The sequence below is a fragment of the Neoarius graeffei genome, chromosome 13, assembly GCF_027579695.1.
Source record: "Neoarius graeffei isolate fNeoGra1 chromosome 13, fNeoGra1.pri, whole genome shotgun sequence".
Classification (NCBI taxonomy): Eukaryota; Metazoa; Chordata; class Actinopteri; order Siluriformes; family Ariidae; genus Neoarius; species Neoarius graeffei.
The window spans coordinates 28,136,418-28,156,891 of NC_083581.1; the positions used below are offsets into that span (position 1 = coordinate 28,136,418).

The 20,474-nt window shown below is 40.4% G+C and overlaps 1 protein-coding gene across 1 annotated transcript in view; it reads right to left on the reverse strand.

Annotated features, from left to right (window-relative positions):
- Positions 1 to 20,474, reverse strand: part of ada (adenosine deaminase) — a 112,652-nt gene that overhangs the window by 46,032 nt on the left and 46,146 nt on the right. Inside the window, exons 3-6 of the mRNA XM_060937448.1 lie at positions 16,604 to 16,726; positions 7,891 to 8,034; positions 7,680 to 7,795; positions 4,121 to 4,245 (exon numbers count right to left, since the gene is read on the reverse strand). Of these exons, the coding sequence (XP_060793431.1) occupies positions 4,121 to 4,245; positions 7,680 to 7,795; positions 7,891 to 8,034; positions 16,604 to 16,726 (508 nt within the window). The remainder of the gene's footprint in view (positions 1 to 4,120; positions 4,246 to 7,679; positions 7,796 to 7,890; positions 8,035 to 16,603; positions 16,727 to 20,474) is intronic.

Below are 20,474 nucleotides of genomic sequence, written 5' to 3' on the forward strand. Positions count from 1 at the left end.
CTTTTCAAGACCTCTAAATGGAAAAATTAAGACTGTACCATGGCAAAGAAAATGATAAATATGACAACTTAAGTGTTTTCTGCAATAGGTTTTTTTTTTACTAACTTTAAGAATGCACACAATTGGTGAACAACAGGGTGCATCAACGGCAACTGTTAGACATGCAAACAGCTGAAGCAAAGTCGTGTGTTTTGGGCTGCAGAACTACTGTAGCAGCAAGGAGAAGACTGGTGTTTACTGGAGAAAAACACCATGAATCATTTCAAAAACGAAAACAATAAACGGCAAGTAGAACCAGCTGAACAACCTTAGCCGGCATTATTTCAATCCCCAAAGATTATCTTTGATGCGTGATTTTGTGTCCGACAGCAAAATCAGTCTGAGTGTGGTACAGTATACAGCTGGCTGAGGAAGTTCTCGAGTATCTTCTGCATTATAGCAGGTAACAGCATAAACCTGTTTATGCAGTCATACAATCATCAGAGCGTTACATTAAACACAGAAAAACAACTGTCACCTTTCATAACCATTATCAATATTAATCAATGTGTTGTAATATCTAATTATCAGTGCAATTGTTATATCAATAATGATTTTTGAATAATGAACAATGATCTATAATCCATGAATAATTGTATTACTACTACTACTACTACTACTAATAATAATAATAATAATAACTACTTTTTTTAATAATAATTAAAATTAACTCAATTTTATAACATTTTAATAATCACTACTTATTAGCTAAATTAATTGAGTAGCAATTATTATAACTCAGTATTATTAATTACTACTTAATTAATAAGCAGTGATTATCAAAATTTAATTTAATTAGTAATTATCAACTACTAAATTATACTAATAAATAAGTGATTATTAAAATGCTATAAAATTGAGTTATAAGATTAGTTAAAATTATTATTAAAAAAGTAATTATTATTATTATTATTATTATTAGTAGTAGTAGTAGTAGTAGTAGTAGTAGTCGTCGTAGTGATACAATTATTCATGGATTATAGATAATTTGTTTAATAGTGAACATTGATATAACAATTGAACTGATAACATTAACAAGTATTACTAGTATTATTATTATTATTATTATTATTATTATTAGTAGTAGTAGTAGTAGTAGTAGAGTTATTTTATATCAATGTTCACTATTTTAAAAAAATATCTATAATCCATGAGTATTTGTTTGTATTCTACCAGTTACTACTTTTTAATAATTATTTGTAATAAGTTATTAAAAATTAATTTTATAACATTTAATAAGCCCTAGTACTTATTAATCACTAATTCATAAGTAGTAATGATTAATAATCAATAATAATTACTATTACTACTAATTATTAGTGGTTGTTAATATTATTCTTATTATATTAAAAAACACTTGTAGACAATAAGTAATAAAAACTTTTTGTACAAATTATTTATATTGTACTATATTTAGAATTATTGAATTTTCTGGACCCGGTCCTGGATAAGCGGAAGAAGACGAGACGAGACGAGACGAATTTTCTGGAGTTATTTTTGAGTTTTGAAATAAAGGTTGTTTATATATTTATATTAAACTTTGTTTATTGTACTATGCTAATTATGTAAAAAAATGATGCTAATCATTATTAGTAGTATTATGTCCTAGAAGTCCCATTTTCCACCTGACTCTTGTGCGCATGCGCGAACCCCCCTGCGTTTCACTCCGGAGCGCTTGACCTCTAACACAAACGCGTGCGCCTCGTGTCCGTGAAAAGCCAGTTTCCCAGTCCGCCGTGTCCCCAGCGCTGCGTTACTGTCTTTAAACACATTTGTGCGATCCAGCGCTTTTTATTGCAAACGATTCTTCTCCTTATTTTGGGGGGGGGGGTGTGTCATCCCCCAACCACTTGTCGTTAAACAGACATCTTCCCATAATTATCAAAGCCCGCGTAAGCTACTTGCGCATCTCTCACTCTTCACAACCACCACACCACACTGCCTCCAGTAGCCTCCTAACGTTAGCTCTTGATCTACGGAATGCACATAAGACGCACAGAACCAATGCTGCCCCCAAAAGGTACGCTGGTCACTTTTAAAATTACGGTTAAAAAAAAAAAAAAAACCCAAACCGGATGTAGACATTTCACTCGTTTGGTCCAATATTAAATTTAATACCTCCCTTTCGAAAATTCCAGTCATTCCAAACAATTTAAGACGTTTTTAGGCCTTGAAAACCGAAAGTTATATTTAAGGCTTTTTAAGACTTTTTAAGGACCCGCGGGAACCCTGCATACGAAAGGGGGCAAATACTTATGCACACTCCAGATTTCTGTTTTTTCATCTTATTGTTTGTGTCACAATAAAACAACGTGCACCTTTAAAGTGGTAGGCATGTTGTGTAAATCAAATGGTGCTAACATTCCAAAAATCCATTTTAATTCCAGCTTGTACAGTAATACGACAAAACAGGACAAACACCAAGGGGGATGAATATTTTTGCAAGACACTGTATCTGATTTTATTCTAGCATTACACTTAATCTGCTCCTGGAGGAACATGTATTGGATATATACACCAAAAAAAAATCAACAGCAGGATTACTGTTCCTGTTACACCCTGATTGTTTTCCAGTGACAGCACATCCTGAAGGGTTTTATTCCCCTTATACCACAGACAAAATTTCTTACTATAAATGAATGAAAGGTAAAACATTAATGTTGTGGAACGTCGTAAAAACACGTTATTTGAGAACTTGCTCTCTGAATATTACAGACACTGGAGACTCCTTCCAAAATGCCAAATACATTTCCTCACAGAAAACTGGATTCAACAAATCATAAATCTATGTACGTGTTACGTCTGCCATATACATCCCTGAGAATAAGTTGTTGCTATAGAAAATGTATTATAATGAGCGTTTTGCCTTCTGACCAATCAGAATCAAGAACTCAACAATGATCTGGTATCACTTTTTTTTATTCTATCCACATTCACTGGATATGAGCAGTCGTGCACTCTGATTGGCTACTCTACTACTAGGCTATGAGCTCACATACATGAGGAGAGAAAAACAAAATGGCAGCTTTGTCATCAAGTATTTAAAAGAAACTGAAATAGTTAAATGAATATAGACACACACACCCCCCATCTCCTGTTCCACACTCCAACCCAGTTGGTGGCAGTAATGTACCTTTAAGTTGGTTTGCCAACCTCAAAAAAAAAAAAAAAAACCTAAACAAAATGGAGTGTTGCTGAACCAACCGAGGACGAAATAAAAACTCTACTCGAAAACAAACCCCCTTTTTCTTTATTTTTCAAGAATCATCGCATTTTTCATAAACTGCTACTGTCATTTCGCCAGTTTGTTTACATTCTAAGCGGAAATTATTTTGTCGGACGTTTTGCATAAAGTTTTTATTTATCAAATTTGTAAAAAATAAAAATGCTCCGTTTCTCAAAATCCAGTGAATGTGGATAGAATAAAACAGTTCTTCCATTCAATCTCGTCGTACATGGCTTAAGGCCTCTGCATGCTCTTGCGACAAGGCTTTCGCAGATAGCTTTTCGCAGACAGTTGTAATTTATCGTTGAGCGGGAAGTAATAGGCGTGCGCGATGTTATTCACCGCCACAACGCAAGGGGGCGCGAAGTTGCAAAATTGCTAGGAGTAGTTGGTGGGTGTGGTTAGTGGAGTGTTTATCCTCCGGTTACTTATAATGACTAGAACTGGAGTCGTATAGATGTACGTACTTCCTCACTTCCTCGATCAACCGCTCTTCGTGCTGCTCCATCTTCGTTCGTGTTTTTAAAAATGGCGGTCGTGAAAACAAAACAAACCGGGAAAGTAGGGAAGCGGAAGTGCATGTACAGCGGATGTAGAGTGGACCAATCAGAGCCCTCGTCTGCGACGCTGTCTGCGAGGCTGTCTGCGGTGGTCACAATTTTTGGGAGGTGCACGCAGAGCGTCTGCAAAGGAGGGGGCTTCGCAGACGCCATCTGCGAGGACTGGGTTGTCAGCATAAATTGGCCTTTACAGCCAACTCGGTGCTATGCGCCTCGTTGGCTATCAGCTCATGTACGACTCGATTTTGTGGAATAACTGTTCAATATAAATTGGAGCGAAAAGGGGAATTTGTACCTCATAGGCGCTGCGGTGGAGCGGACAGGCTTCAGTGTTTAGAGATTCATCTCCTGCTAAATCTATCGCCACTACGCCATCGTTTTGATACTTCTTACACAACTCTATCACTTCCATGGACCAGTCTGCACAGAGGAAAAACACACACAGGATTCATTAGGAGCACAAGACAGCAACAGATGCGTTATAACATTGAGGAAAACTGACAAATGAAAGGCTCAGTCCTGACTGGTAGGGACTAGGGCCTAGCGTTTTTACTAGACTGTTAGTTGATTAAAAAAAGGTTTCATGATGGTCATTTTGTGATGACACAGTGTATTCTTAGTGGTGAAGGGGGGGTGTGAATCACACATGGAGCACTGCAAGCATGCATCAGTCGTGTGAAAATGCAGTGAGCACTGACTCAGATTTCACATGCAATATTCATAGGACTGTTCATCACAGGATATTTATATAACACACGAATGTGATGGCAATATTGGGCTTTCAGTGTTTTCTTTGAGCTGTTCTTTTTCTGTAGCAGAATGATTGTACAGCATACATCTTTAATAGAAAAAAAACCCCAGTAATTACGGTAGGTGCACAAATGTTAATTTGTTTTGGGTTTTCAGAAAATCAACACAGGGTCAAAAGTATACAGACCGAGTCGAAAATATACGCACACCTGCTTAGATTCTTAATTCAGTGGTGCTGAAAGTTCCAAAATGTCTTAACTTGCCAAGGCCTCTTAACTTCCTGTGAGAGATTAATGACTGACTACAGTGGGTAGCTTCTCTGTCCACAACATTAAAAGGATTTCTTTGACAGCACTCACTGGGTTGACCAACACACAGTACAATGGGAAAGTCCAAGGAGCTCAGTGCAGATCTGAGAAAGATCATCATAAATTAACCCAACTCAGAAATGTCTTCTGGATCCATTCCGTGGTGTAGTGGTTAGCACTGTCGCCTCATAGCAAGAAGTTTCTGGGTTCGAGCCCAGCAGCCGAAGGGGGCCTCTCTGTGTGGAGTTTGCATGTTCTCCCCGTGTCTGTATGGGTTTCTTCTGGGTGCTCCAGTTTCCCCCACAGTTCAAAGACATATGGTTAGGTTAACATGGGGCAGCCATGACCTGAGGTTGGGCTGAAGTGCCCTTGAGCAAGGGCACCTAACCCACTACTGCTCCCTGGGTGCTGTAGCATAGCTGCCCACTGCACTGGGTGTGTTCACTGCTTCAGATGGGTTAAATTTCACTGTGTGCTTTAGTCTGTGCTTAAGTGTATGTGTGACGAAGGCTTCTTGGCTTCTAAAAGACTGCAAATTCCAAGATCATCAGTTCAAACAACTGTATGGAAGTAAATGTTATTGGAAAGTCGAGCCACTTTGCTAAGCTACTTTGCTTGACGACCCAAATTGTCACTCAACTGAGAGGAAATTAGTTCAGAAGGTCAAGAACAACCCAAGAACCACCAAGCCACCATCAAGGCTTCCCATGAACAGGAAGCTGCAGGAACACTGTCTACAGGTCCAGCAAGTTTTCCATCACCATGAACTGAGAGGCTGCCATTCAAGAAAGAACCCTCTGCTCCAAAACTGATACCTTCAAACTCGACTAAAGTTAACAGCTGACCATTTGGACAAAGAAAAGCCTTCTAGAGGAAACTTTTATGATCAAATGAGACAAAGATTGGAGTTGTTTGGCCAGAAAGACCAGTGGTACAGACGAACACTGTACCAGCTGTTAAGCATGGTGGTGGTAGCATCATGCTGTGGGGCTGTTTTGCTGCCAGTGGAACTGGTGCATTGCACAAAGTGGATGGAATAATGAAGGAGGACTACCTCAGGAATTCTTCAGCATAACCTCAAACCATCAGAAACTTGGACAAAATTGGGAGATCCAACAGGACATTGAGCTCAAAAATACACATCAAAGCTGGTTGTGGAATGGATAAAACATACAGCTTAAAACAAGTCCTGACCTCAACCCTATTGAAAATATGTGGACTGTGCTGAAAAGTTAGGTCTGTGCCAGGAAATACACAAATTTAATTTTATTGAACCCATTCTGCCAAGAAGAGTGGTCAAATATCCAACCAGAATTTTGCCAGAAGCTTTTTGATGGTGAGCAAAAGAGCTTCGTCAAGGTAAAACTCGCTAAGGGACATTTAGCCAAATATTAGGTGGGCTATATTTTTTTTGAACCTGTGTTGATTTCAGAAAACGCAAAATAAATTAAAACTTGTACACCATTTTTTTTTTCCAAAAGATGCATGTTGTACAATCATCCTGCCACAGATCAAAGACGCCACTGAAAGCCCAGGATTGCCATGACATTCATGTCCATGTATGAAAACTTCTGACCGCAACTGTATCAGTTATATATTATTGTGGCAGCGGGGGCGTGGTCAAGCGTCAGTCTGTGACCAGAGGGCGGAGTCAGGGAAGGCAAGTGGCAGAATCACTGCACCTGAGGTTAATTAATGTGTTTGTGTGTCTTCCCCAGTGACCGCGCCCTATTTAAGAAGAGAGAGCGAGAGCAGAGGGAGCTCTCTCCCCAACCAGACGACTGGAGTGTGCGCGTGCGTGTGTGACTGAGAGAGTAAACTTGACACTGAAAAGTGAAAATAAAAAAAAAAATAAAAAAAAATTTTGTGAACTCAGTTCTGGCCTGCCATCCCTCTGTGCTCCACCCCCCCCATACGAACTGCTCTTCCCATCTTTACTTCTGAGAGCTGCTGCCACTCCAAGATGCTCTTTTTATACCCAGTCATGTTAATGACCTATTGCCAATTGACCTAATGAGTTGCAATTTGGTCCTCCAGCTGTTCCTTTTTTGTACCTTTAACTTTTCCAGCCTCTTATTGCCCCTGTCCCAACTTTTTTGAGATGTGTTGCTGTCATGAAATTTCAAAATGCCTCACTTTTGACATTTGATATGTTGTCTATGTTCTATTGTGGATACAATATCAGTTTTTGAGATTTGTAAATTATTGCATTCCGTTTTTATTTACAATTTGTACTTTGTCCCAACTTTTTTGGAATCGGGGTTGTAATTGGGGATCTTTTTTAAGTGGGCCCCAACTCATTACAAGTAGAATAAGTGGGCCTTAAAGCAGGAAAGGTTGAGAACCCCCGGTAAAACCCACATGGGATACTAAGGACAAGATATTTGTATGCACTATTTTTGCAGACTTCCATATTTGGACTCTCTTATGTAAATTACAACCCGTTTCAAATTTCCTTTGTATGCATTACAAGAGAGGTCAGGATGAACTGTTTGGGAGAAACCTGAAAGCACACTAAGCACCAAGCTATTCTACTTCCTCTCCACACCTCCTCATTTGAAATACCATGCTGTAGATAGCAGCAAGATGATAAAATCAGCATGATGTACGACCGAGTAAGCGTAGCACATACTTGACGAACCTCCAACAGGCAGACACAATTAAGAGTGAGCACAGAGATTCCTCATAGGGATGATTAAGCTTCTCTTCAAGCTCACCCAGATCAGTCATAAATGTACACACGGGGGGGGGACGTGGAAGTGAGGGAGGGTAAGCGTGTGAAAGGGGGTACGTTACTTGGCATGTGCCGCATGCAGCACAGAATGGACCTAGCTTTGATCTTGAAGTCTTTCTCTCCTTCCTTCAGGCCCTCATTCACAAGATGCACCACATCATCTGGTGTCACGTCCCCTCTGGGAAGAGAAACAAAGGACAAATTCAATGTGCATTTTTAAAATTTAAAAAATAAATAAAAGTATTTTGGTTAAATAGTTTATAGATGTCTCACTTTTCCTGGTTCCATGGTATTGGCTCCACATTGCAGTTAGCCATTAAGTGTGGGCTGTATCTCACCTCCACGTAAATCACTCCTTCTTTAGCTTTGGTTTCCACAAACTCGTAGGCACTTCTTTTAATGGCCTCTCTGTCCCCTCTACAGCCACAACATGAAGCGGGCCATAAGCAAACCAAAAGACAAACTGAAAAAGCCTGATATTCCTGTTAAACGTTTTGTTTACACGAGTGTAACAGCAGTGATAAATATCTAACCAGCTCTTGCTTTGTGTTAGAAATATACAGCAGAGCCGTTTCCAGTCCTCGTCACATTCCCACCTGTGTACACACACACACACCTACTGTACCTTCCCACCATCAGGGGAATTCCCAAGCATGCACAGGGTTTTTTTTTTCCACAAGTTTTATTTATATTTTTATAATTGCATTTAACAACTGTTGATTCCGATCCACTAATCTGATTGGCCGATCCTAGTTCGAAACAGTTACTACAGTGGTGTTCGAGATGTCCTCAGTGGATGATAACGGCAAATGATAATTTTCAGGAAATTAACTTTTGGCTTAAAATATGAAAACTTGTCAAATGATGAAAAGGAAGAAGGGACGCCAATTTTACCGGAAGCATCTTTAACGGGAATGTACAAATCAGTGGGAGCTACCGAGCCAGCTCGCCAACATGCTATAAAATTAGTTTATATTAGTCTTTATTCTATCCACATTCACTGGATACGAGCAATCGTGCACTCTGATTGGCTACTCTACCACTAGGCTATCAGCTCATATACCGTGAATAGAGAAAAACAAAATGGCGGAGCGTGTTGCTGAACCAGCCGAGGATGAAATTTAAAACTCCACTCGAAAACAACACCCCAAAAGTATTTAAAAGAAACAGATACCGCTAAAAGAGTATAGTCACTCTCCCCCACTCCCAATATCTCCTGTTTCACACTCCAGCCCAGTCGGTGGCGGTAATGCACCCCTTTAAGTTGGTTTGCCAACTGCCAAACCCTCCTCCCCCCCCCAAAAAACGGGTCCATTTCAGAAACTGGTCTCTGATTTGGGACATTATGGTCAAAAAATAAATTTTCTAATCTTACTTTTTTTTTTTTTTTTTGCATTTACACTCAATGTTTCTTTTGTCATGTTTAATAAGAATAAAGATAGCATCTTGCTTTATCTGGCCTCCACTGGAGAAATTTTTTTTTGATTACAATTCAAATACTTTTGTAAAATTGATTTACATATAAAATAACTACATCATGAAGAATTAAAGCCCCTCCTTCACAGACGAGTGAAAATATTGAATAAAAATTTCCTCTTTTTGATTGCTTGGGTTAAAAATGCCAAGTTATGATGACTGAATTGATTATTCACTTAAATATGAATAATATGATACGGCGAAATAGGACAATAGGACACAATGTCAAGAACACACTGGAAAGATGAGAATAACGGCACTGGTAAAAGAACAGCGACTGTACCGGCTGAAGGTTGCGCGGGTCTCTGCTGCGGCGCGCGAGCAACGGGACATCACTACCGCACCAGATGGAGCGCGAGGCGGGGGCGGGGCAAAATGACTGGCCGTAGATTCTATCAAAAGTTTGATCTAAATTGACCACGGTTGCAAAATATTGGCCAAAAATACGCAAACACTACGAAATATGAAAGTAAGATGAAAAAGAAACAAACATTCTGTTGCCTTATACTGCAAGACTAAAACAAAAACTGTCAAAACTCACCTTTTCAGTGATAACGTCCGAACAGATCACCCGCGTAACAGAAAGACCGCAAATGGAAGCACGATCAACTTCTAACTGTTGGAGTGGAAAATTCCATTCTACACATGCAAATTGTTAATGTGTGTCCTTCCCCGCACACAAATAACACGCTACGGTAAAAAATAGACCACAACTCATTTTATAGCTCAGAAATTCATACAAGACCAGCTACCATTGTAACATTCTGTAAGAAACATATTCTATACCTAACTTTCAGCTTTCGTTTCAAAAAACAAAATCGCAGATTTATAACTAAATTTTTATATGGCGTAGTGATTTTAAGTTACTACTTTTGGTGAGGTAGTGACCTTGACCCTGAGGCTTTCCGTTTAGATCAAAACACACGATTGTATTGGTTTTGGGTCTGCGGAAAATGGAGTTATGACGGTGATCAAATATTTTGCATGATGTTTTATTACGGTTATGATTATTCTGTGACCGCACCAATCCTTAGGTGTATAAAGTTACAACTTAAAATACAATTAGTGATAACTCTAGACTTTTCAGTGGCCTGCAACCTTTTTAAGGGAATGCGATGTAGTCAACTATTTATCATGTCCCGGATCAAGCCGCCATTTTTCCACAAATTTGCAGAATTTTTGCCAAATTCTGAATAGAGTATTCACATCAAAGATTTAGTTTTATCTGTATTATTTCTTTCATCATTTTATTTCAAATTAAAACCAACATCACCATTCAAAACCATATAGTTTATTGACTGAGTATATTTAGTGGGGTCCCCCCACAGTACCCAGTTTCTGAGACAGGCCCATATATGGAATGAAAGTATCTTTTTTTTTCAATAATTATTATAGCATTTTTCACAAATTGCTCCTGTTATTTCGCTGGTTTGTTTACTTTCTAAGTGGAAATGGTTTTGTCGGACGTTTTATATCAAGTTTTTATTTATTGAATTTGCAAAAAAATTAAAATGCTCGGTTTCTCAAAATCCAGTGAACGTGGATAGAATAAAACAGTTATTCCACTCAACCTCGTCATACAGCCAACTCGGTGCTACGTGCCTCGTCGGCTATCAGCTCATGTACGAGTCGATTTCATGGAACAACTGTTAAACAGAACTGTTGTATAAAAGCAATATCGCCCTCATGATACAACTGCACTCTTACTTGTGCGAGACTGCTTAATTAATGAGTAATTCAAGCAAGTGCAAGGCGAGGCGAAATTTAAAATAAATAAATTAATTAATTAATTAGGTGGAATCACAAGTCACAGCTCTCAAAACAGCAATTAGCAAACTTCTGACTTGCTTACTTTTTTACCAAATGATACGAACTTCCTTATACTGGTAGGCACTTGACACAAAGGTGAAAGCATAAGCTGAAAAGTCTAAACAACCCTTCAGAAACACGGGTTGTAATATGGAGGTGTCTGATCTTATCTGCAAACGGCCAGTGCGGGTGCAGGTTTTCATTCCAAGCACGCAGAAGCCACACACGACTGAAATTTAAGATTAACTGATTAAACAGGTGGAATGAGGTGTGGGTCATGCTTTATTGAAATGAAACACCTGCATCCTCACCCGCCCTTTGCCGATCAGGTTGGACAGCCATGTTCTAGTGCTCAGAACGAAAGCAAAATAAAGACGGGCCAAATCACATCATAAGTTCCCCATGCATGGTCTTTTTATGGTTCCACTCAAAACATTCTTTCAGCATTACTCTCTCTCTCTCTCGCTCTCTCTAGTTGGCATATCACGACAGTCAGTGTGTTTACATGCACATAGAGAAAATCGAATTTCTGCCGTAGCTCGACTGAAATCGAAGTTCTAAATGCCATGGAAACACCTTAGCTCGGCTGAAATCGAACCAAACTGGATTTCTCGTAATCGAGCTACGCGACCTAGATTATGTGATTGTAGCCGAGCTACTTAGTGCATGTAAACCCTATCGAGCTACGTAGTCGAGCTACTTACTTCAGCACTGTCCCTTCCAGAAGTGACGAGTGACGAGACCACAAGCGGGAAACACAACAGCCTCGGTCGGCATGACAACAGTAGTAGTAGCGAGCAGCAGAAGAGAACACGGAACCGATAACTTTGTTTATACTCTTGAATAGCTCTTCTTCATGACGACAACCGGAAGTGTACCAACACGATAGAGCGTGTAGCGCCACCTGTGGCTCGGGTGCACAATGTACCTCACACAATAGCTCGATTTCCTTGTGTGCATGTAGGATTGGATTTCTCTGGCACCCCTGCTGGGACCCTTAGCTCGATTACCGACAGCAGCTCGATTTGGATGTGCATGTAAACGCACTGAGTGACATGGCCACTCTGATGGCTTTTTCTTCCAGCCATCAAAGTTTCTAGGGAAGATTACAGTAGTGGCTTCCTGTTGCCTTCTACTGAATTATTATGGAGATTTTCTCCTCTCAATCATTCACAACTATGAGCAATTTAGAGTAGCCAGTTAACCTAACCGCATGTCTTTAGACTGTGGGGGAAACCGGAGCACCCGGAAGAGAACGTGAAAGAACAGAAAGGCCCCATTGGTTGTGAGGTTTAAACCTGGAACCTTCTTGCTGTGAGGCGACAGCGCTAACCACTGCGCCATTGTGCCGCCCTCAGCATTACTGCATTGTGGAAAAGAAAATGGAACTGTTGAAAGTCCTCGTGACAAAACAAGTGCAAGTAGTGTGTGTTTGAGGTTCCATGGCTTTGCCTAAAAATGCTTTGTTATTTCAAAAAGAGATGCACAAAGAGCAAATCCTGGGACTTTAGCGCAAGCCTAGGTTGGATGTAGTAGGGTTTCAGAGTATTGCTACAAACTGCACTGACTTCATGGCTTTTGATATGAAAATCATTTATGCTAATGTTACAGGTGATTTTTGAAAATCAGGCGATTCTAGATTTACCTCTGTGAATTAGGTCGACGTTGCTAGAGGAATTTTTTTTTTTTTTTTTGGGGGGGGGGGGGGGGGGACTCCTTAAAAAAAGGGGACTTGGATTTTTTTAGGGGTTTCATGAGAGAACAAATACGACATCCGCTCTCTATTCACCTTTCCCCACGTTTCTTACTCACCCCACCCCCTTTACATCTTCCATCCTCTTATACCTCTCTCCCCAGAATTATACCCTGTCCACACTAGGGATTTTGTACCGATACGAAACTACTTTCGTACCGCAACACCTGTCCACACTAGCAACTATACCGGTACTGTAGCGGTATAACTGTATCGGTACGAAACCAGTACAGTATCGGTACTGTAGCGCTTTGCTGTAGTGTGGACAGATGAAGCGGTTCTGTACCGATACAAATATAATGCGCATGCGCAAAGTCACACACCTCAATCGATGTCTTCGCTGAATAAAACAGTGAAGAACAGAGATTCGTTTGTTTCTTTCTTTCTCAACTGCCTCGCGCGTTTTATACGATTCGACTGAATAAATGACCACCAGAAATACAGACTGTACACTGACAACAAAAAGCACACACGCGTTGTTTCATCCGCCATATTCTCGGAAGGAAGTTACTCGGTAACCACGGAAACATTTCACGCACGCGCATTTCAACTACCGTGAAAGAAAACCGCAAACATTTCTCGCTAGTGTGGACAGATGCACTAAACTGTACTGGTATACTTTGTATCGATACAGTTATACCACTTTCGTACCGGTATAAGTGTGAACACAGCATTACACTTCTAAACCTGTCTTTCTGTTTAACTTAATTTGCTTTTTCTCCCCACTTTTTACTGTCCTTGCTGGGAATCGAACCTTCTGCTTTGAAGTCCACCACTACACCATGGAGGATTCAGTTGCAATGACTGTACTAAACAGCAAAGAAATTAAACATTCCACTAGACCAGGGGTTCTCGACCTTTTCTACTTTAAGGCCCACCTATTCATACTTGTAACGAGTAAGGGCCCATTAAAAAGAGCCCCAATTATTTTGGCTCATCTATTCTATTAGAAACTAATAATCTATTGTAAAAAGTGTATTAATGGGATGCAACATCACTCCCTGTTACAGATGGGAGCCCAGGAATTAAATAAATGCAATAATTTTTCTTTTTTTTAAACCTAGGTTTTGTATTTAAAACTCTATGGATGTGCCAGAAGCCAAACCATGCATGCAGGGTGTTCTCAGTCAAAAGGGATTAAAATTTATTTATTTTTTTTAAAGATTGTGTACATTGAGTCTTTTGTATTTGTAATCATTTGTATCTGTACATGCACGACCCCACCAGTTCTGCTGATCAGCTTATCATGTTTAAATAAAGTCATTCGTTACGAGTTGGAAAATGATCCATCTGTTGAGTTCCCGGACATCTCAAACTACCTGCTGCTGCAGACATCGTTCTACACGGACACGCAGATGAAAACCTGGAAGGGCATGGAACCTTACTACTTTTTATACGTGGCTAGGTTAAAGATCTGAGGACCAAGATACTACAAGATAAATCCTGTATCGTTTTTGCCCGGGTAAGGGGGCATTTCTGGGCTTTTTGTCCGCATCTTTGCGATGGTTGCTAAGATGCTACAAGTTTTAGTATCGGGTGTAAACAAACCACAGCCGCTCAATTCTCAATCCTCCCTGCTCTTCTCTTCCAGCAGGCATCACAGATCCATATAATTTATGCACAAATGCATTTATTTATTCTGCCTACTGTGCACATGCTCTCTGTGTGCGCGCGCATGCACGTGTGGCTTAAACGCAGAGGAGGAATGTGACAAAAATAAAGGCTTGATCATCTTAATTTACCCACAAATGTATTTATTCCACTTGAAAAAGTATACGGCAAACCAGCTACCGGATTTGAGACACTACGACATCCTGAACCATTTAACCATTCACCTGATTTCAGAAATCACCTCTAACACGAATGCATTATGTGAAAGAAGCACATACAATTACAGTAGTGCTCAATTGAGGTATTTCACCTGACGTCAAAGGGTCACGTAACGCCCCAGTGTCCACCATTTTGGACGGCAAGCTAACTAATGTCAACAACAGTAGCTAGTATGTTACTGTAGCAATATTTACGTTTAGTCATTTGGATGACTGTTAAAACCTTTGTCTCAAGTTTTTCCTTTACTGGATTTACTAGTTTACTGAGCTAGCGCGCGATGGCTCCCGGCTTGGCCGGCGAGCGCGCGATGGCTCCCGGCTTGGCCGGCGAGCGCGCGATGGCTCCCGGCTTGGCCGGAGAGCGCGCGATGGCTCCCGGCTTGGCCGGGCGCGCTAGCTCAGTAAACTAGTAAATCCAGTAAAGGAAAAACTTGAGACTGAAAGGTTTTAACAGTCATCCAAATGACTGAACGTAAATATTGCTACAGTAACATACCAGCTACGATGTTGTTGACATTAGCTAGTGCTAACAGCTAGTTGCTAATACACTGCTACAACTACACCGACCCTAATAATACAGTTCTTGGTCATTGCCTAGTAACAGCAAATTTATAACAGGCCATGTCTCAACAGACTAAGAAGTTATTTCAATGACATTTAATAACATTTTGTTTATCCTGAGGACCGAAAGTAAATGAAAATGTGAACAAACCTTAGCTGTAATAAGATGGCGACCACCGGCTCCAGGGACAACCCATTGATGTAGGCATGTTACCCAGCCTGACACAAAATATTTGTAGGCATCCAAACTCGTATACGCTTTCAGATCAATACCTGTGTATGGCGATGGGTTTTTAACGACATGGGTATACAGATCATGTGGGCCGAAGTCAGGTAAAGACGAGGGCTTCGTGTACTTCCGTACGTCAGTGAGCAATCCTGGTGGAAGCAGGTAAACGTCGTTCTCTAAGCCTGCTAACCTCAATTTTTGCAAATACCTCTCCCTCTGCTCGCCCTGTAAATGCCCTACATCACTGGATAGTGAAGGTGTTTTCTGCATTTCGCTCCTTTTTCTTTTATGTTTTTCGTTTGTCGCCTTCCTCGCATTCAAACTGATTCGAGCCGTGCCGTCCAAAATGGCATCACCACATGACTTGGTCACGTGAGTGAAATACCTCAATATGTACATTCTGTACACACTGCAAGAACTAGCTGATGTGCGTGAGGGTGTGGAAAATTATGAAACCCTGGTCTTCCATACCCCGGACACCTTAAGCATGATCATATTTCACATTGCACAATCATTTCCTTTATAAACTTGTCTAGGCACAGATTATGATGAATACCAACCATAGCGGTAAAAACAGTCAGTCTGCCTGCTTTGTGTCAGACAGTAATGTAATTCACGCCACACTGTCCAGCTGTATATTAATTCTCATGGTATGGATGCTCTCTTTAAAATCAAATCCTTTCAATACCATGGATGCAAACGGTGCGCCTTTTGGTGGATGCCGCCTTTTTCACGGCTGTCTGGGGGACTCGTGTGAATCGCACAGATCCGATGAGGGTTTTTTTTTTTTTTTGGGGGGGGGGGGGGCAGCGTTGGAGTGTCTGATTATAATTTCATCAAAGTAAATTCTGTATTGAAATTACTAAATAAGCAAATGCCGTTACAGTCCATGAAACATAGGAAGTATGAGAAGAAAACAGTAAATCAGAAAGCTGCGCACATAAAGCCAATTGGCTGCGCGCCATTATCTGCTGCTGGCTGCACTTCACTGCACGCGCAAGGATTTCCATCAGTCCAACGCAAGTTACGTAATTGGCTTTACGTGCGCAGCTTTCTGATTTACTGTTTTCTTCTCATACTTCCTATGTTTCATGGACTGTAACGGCATTTGCTTATTTAGTAATTTTAATACAGAATTTACTTTGATGAAATTATAATCAGACACTCCAACGCCCCCCCCAAAAAAAAAACTCATTAGATCTGTACGATTCACACAAGTCCCCCAGACAGCCGTGAAAAAGGCGGCATCCGCCAAAAGGCGCGCCGTTTGCATCCATACAATACTCCAACTGTGTTTATTAGCTATGTTTCAGCTAAGGTTATACTTACGCAATGACATGCATGTACTGACTAAACTTGTCCAAGAATTTGGTGAGTGTTTCCGGTTTATCCATTGTAATCAGGCTGATCATCTCGGATTTCGTGTCTACAGGGAGTGCAATACCTCGCCTCCTAAAATACAAATCAGAGAAAGATTGTGAGAAAACATACACACCAGCATGCTGATTACTTTCATGGAGGTCTCAAAGTCTTTTTCTTTTTTAAGTTATTTTTTTGGGCTTTTTCCACCTTTATTGGATAGGACAGTGTAGAGACAGGAAATGAGCGGGAGAGAGACGGGGAGGGATCAGGAAATGACCTCGGGTCGGAATTGAACCCGGGTCCCCGGATTTTATGGTATGGCGCCTTACCCACCTGAGGCACGATGCCCCCTCAAAGTCTTTTTCTAACAGAACAGGGTGTAAAACAAGTACACTAGGGTCCTTGTGATACTAAAGTAATTCTTCGTTTGGTCTTTTGTTGGTTGTCTTTGGCGACGTAGCAGTTATTTTGAAAATACACAAATGCTACACCATTCAGGTTTTGCTAGTCACAAAATCCGTGAATGGTTAGTCCACATACGTGTCCGCTTTTACAACCCCGATTCCAAAAAAGTTGGGACAAAGTACAAATTGTAAATAAAAACGGAATGCAATGATATGGAAGTTTCAAAATTCCATATTTTATTCAGAATAGAACATAGATGACATATCAAATGTTTAAACTGAGAAAATGTATCATTTAAAGAGAAAAATTAGGTGATTTTAAATTTCATGACAACACCACATCTCAAAAAAGTTGGGACAAGGCCATGTTTACCACTGTGAGACATCCCCTTTTCTCTTTACAACAGTCTGTAAACGTCTGGGGACTGAGGAGACAAGTTGCTCAAGTTTAGGAATGTTAACCCATTCTTGTCTAATGTAGGATTTTAGTTGCTCAGCTGTCTTAGGTCTTTTTTGTCGTATCTTCCGTTTTATGATGCGCCAAATGTTTTCTATGGGTGAAAGATCTGGACTGCAGGCTGGCCAGTTCAGTACTCGGGCCCTTCTTCTACGCAGCCATGATGCTGTAATTGATGCAGTATGTGGTTTGGCATTGTCATGTTGGAAAATGCAAGGTCTTCCCTGAAAGAGACGTCGTCTGGATGGGAGCATATGTTGCTCTAGAACCTGGATATACCTTTCAGCATTGATGGTGTCTTTCCAGATGTGTAAGCTGCCCATGCCACATGCACTAATGCAACCCCATACCATCAGAGATGCAGGCTTCTGAACTGAGCGCTGATAACAACTTGGGTCGTCCTTCTCCTCTTTAGTCCGAATGACACGGCGTCCCTGATTTCCATAAAGAACTTCAAATTTTGATTCGTCTGACCACAGAGCAGTTTTCCAATTTGCCACAGTCCATTTTAAATGAGCCTTGGCCCAGAGAAGACGTCTGCGCTTCTGGATCATGTTTAGATACGGCTTCTTCTTTGAACTATAGAGTTTTAGCTGGCAACGGCGGATAGCACGGTGAATTGCGTTCACAGATAATGTTCTCTGGAAATATTCCTGAGCCCATTTTGAGATTTCCAATACAGAAGCATGCCTGTATGTGATGCAGTGCCGTCTAAGGGCCCGAAGATCACGGGCACCCAGTATGGATTTCCGGCCTTGACCCTTGCGCATAGAGATTCTTCCAGATTCTCTGAATCTTTTGATGATATTATGCACTGTAGATGGCAGAGGTGGGACAAAGTCACTAATGTGCAAGTCACAAGTAAGTCTCAAGTCCTACCACTCAAGTCCGAGTCAAGTCACAAGTCAAGGCACTTTTGACCAAGTCAAGTCCAAGTCCTACCCAAGCCAAGTCGAGTCGAGTCCAAGTCTCATTTTTTTTCCAAGTCCCTAACAAGTCACCAATTATTCTACAGGCAATCAACACATTTTTGATCATAAATGTATTACCTCTCCACACTGCAGTGTATGTCCTCCTTTTCCAGTCACCTTGGATAAAAATGTCTGCTAAATATAATGTCAATGATTCATAGAGTCAGCACAAGTAACTACAGTACACCCATTCTTTTCCATTTTAAAATGTTTTAGAGCTTGTGCCCCAAGACAATCAAAGAATCTCAGAGGAGACAATGATTAGTTAGTTAACGTTAGTAAAGCATCCTAAATTTTCAGTGAGTTTAGTTTGAGTGAGTCAGTGTACATCTGAGGCTAAGGGTGTGAGAAATGAGTGAAAGTATGACCATTTCCTTAAATTTTTTATTGGAAAATTAGTGAGAAATTAAAACAAAATTCTAAACAAAACTAGTACTGGTACTGTGTAACAAAAATCATTTTCTTTTCATTCATGTCATTTTTCACATAAAAATGCTTTTCATGTGCATTTTAAGACATGAAACTCAAAGTCCAAGCTAACAGATGATCTGTGTACTTTTAGAATCAAAGAATGGTTTTCCTTCTGAAGTTAGGCACTGTCCCAACATACAACATGACATGCCTTTAACACAATACAACGTGACTTGAGTACGTTTGTGTGTGTGTGAGAGAGACCAACTAACTGACAAAAAATTCTGGAAATATCTGTTCTCCACTACTGAGAGAGGGATGTTGCATCCAATGACCAAATCTGTTAGTATTGAATTCGTGATGGCTTTTTGTTGTGGGTGGGCAGCATTGTACTGTGTATCTTTTGCAGTAAGGAATCCAGAAATGGACGGCTGCCCTGTCTCACTTGGGATGATCTTGTTCTTCAGATATTCTGCAAATCTAAACAAGAAAAAAAAGTAAAATTAGTAGGCCTACTTGTTTTCTGTTTTTAATCATGTAGACATTAACATGTTTTTATCATTTTCAATATCAAAGTCTGAGTTCATTTAATCTGAACATATTTGTTTATACACAGTATAATGTTTAATACAAGCCAGCCAGGATGTTCCTTTAAGCAGTTTAGCTAGACCACAATGCATTCACTAAACACTCGCTAAAATACCGGTAGCCTCAGTAAACACAGAACGTTGTGACGATGTAGCCAGAATCAGAGTCCTCTAGGGCTCTGGCCAGAATGTGAGAATGAAGCCCTGGCAACATTCTAGAGAGCCGTATAATAAAGTAGAATAAACAGTTGTTGTGAATTTCAGAATGTTCAGCGGAATCCTCCAGATCCAAGTTGCGTGCTTTTGGCGAATTTGGTTTCTCGCCAGAGACTAATAAATGCACTGGTAAAGCCACGCTATGTAGAGGCATTGTGTGCCCTGTCGTTTGGGTAAGACTGTGGGATAATGCTTCGCGTCGGAGTAGGCTACACTCCAATCTGTCGGGATGTACTGCGCTATAAAACGTCAGCTGAGCTTACATTTTACATAGCCCAAATGGCCCATTATTCACATTGCCTACATGACACCAGAGAGAGGAAGAGAATAGAATTGAATGTCTCTGATGACACGTAATCCCAGCACTAATAACACCTCGCACAGCGTCCACGACTTGGTGCAGTACGTAGCAAACAGTTAAACGCCTGGTTTAACTTGCATTGCTAGTCATCTCGTCTCAGTGGTTTAAATGCCTTTCATGACAAGCACTGACTTTCCCATTGCAAAGAGCGAACTTCTGTTTTACATACTTAGTTTGCAGCCTGGGTAACTGTTTATTTGATTCACGTTTTATCCTTTGCTGTCCGGTTCTTATCATAAGTCTGTGTCGTTCTGACCAGAGCCTTTATAACAATCTTGTAAACGTTCTCTGCTCTGACCAAATCACCACCTTCTGGCTATGCCTTCCCAATGTGTGTTAACTGGTAGCCTAGCCCACATAATCTAACACTAGACTGAACACAAAAGCAATCCAATAAAAAAAAAAAAAATCTACTTCACTATTTTATATTC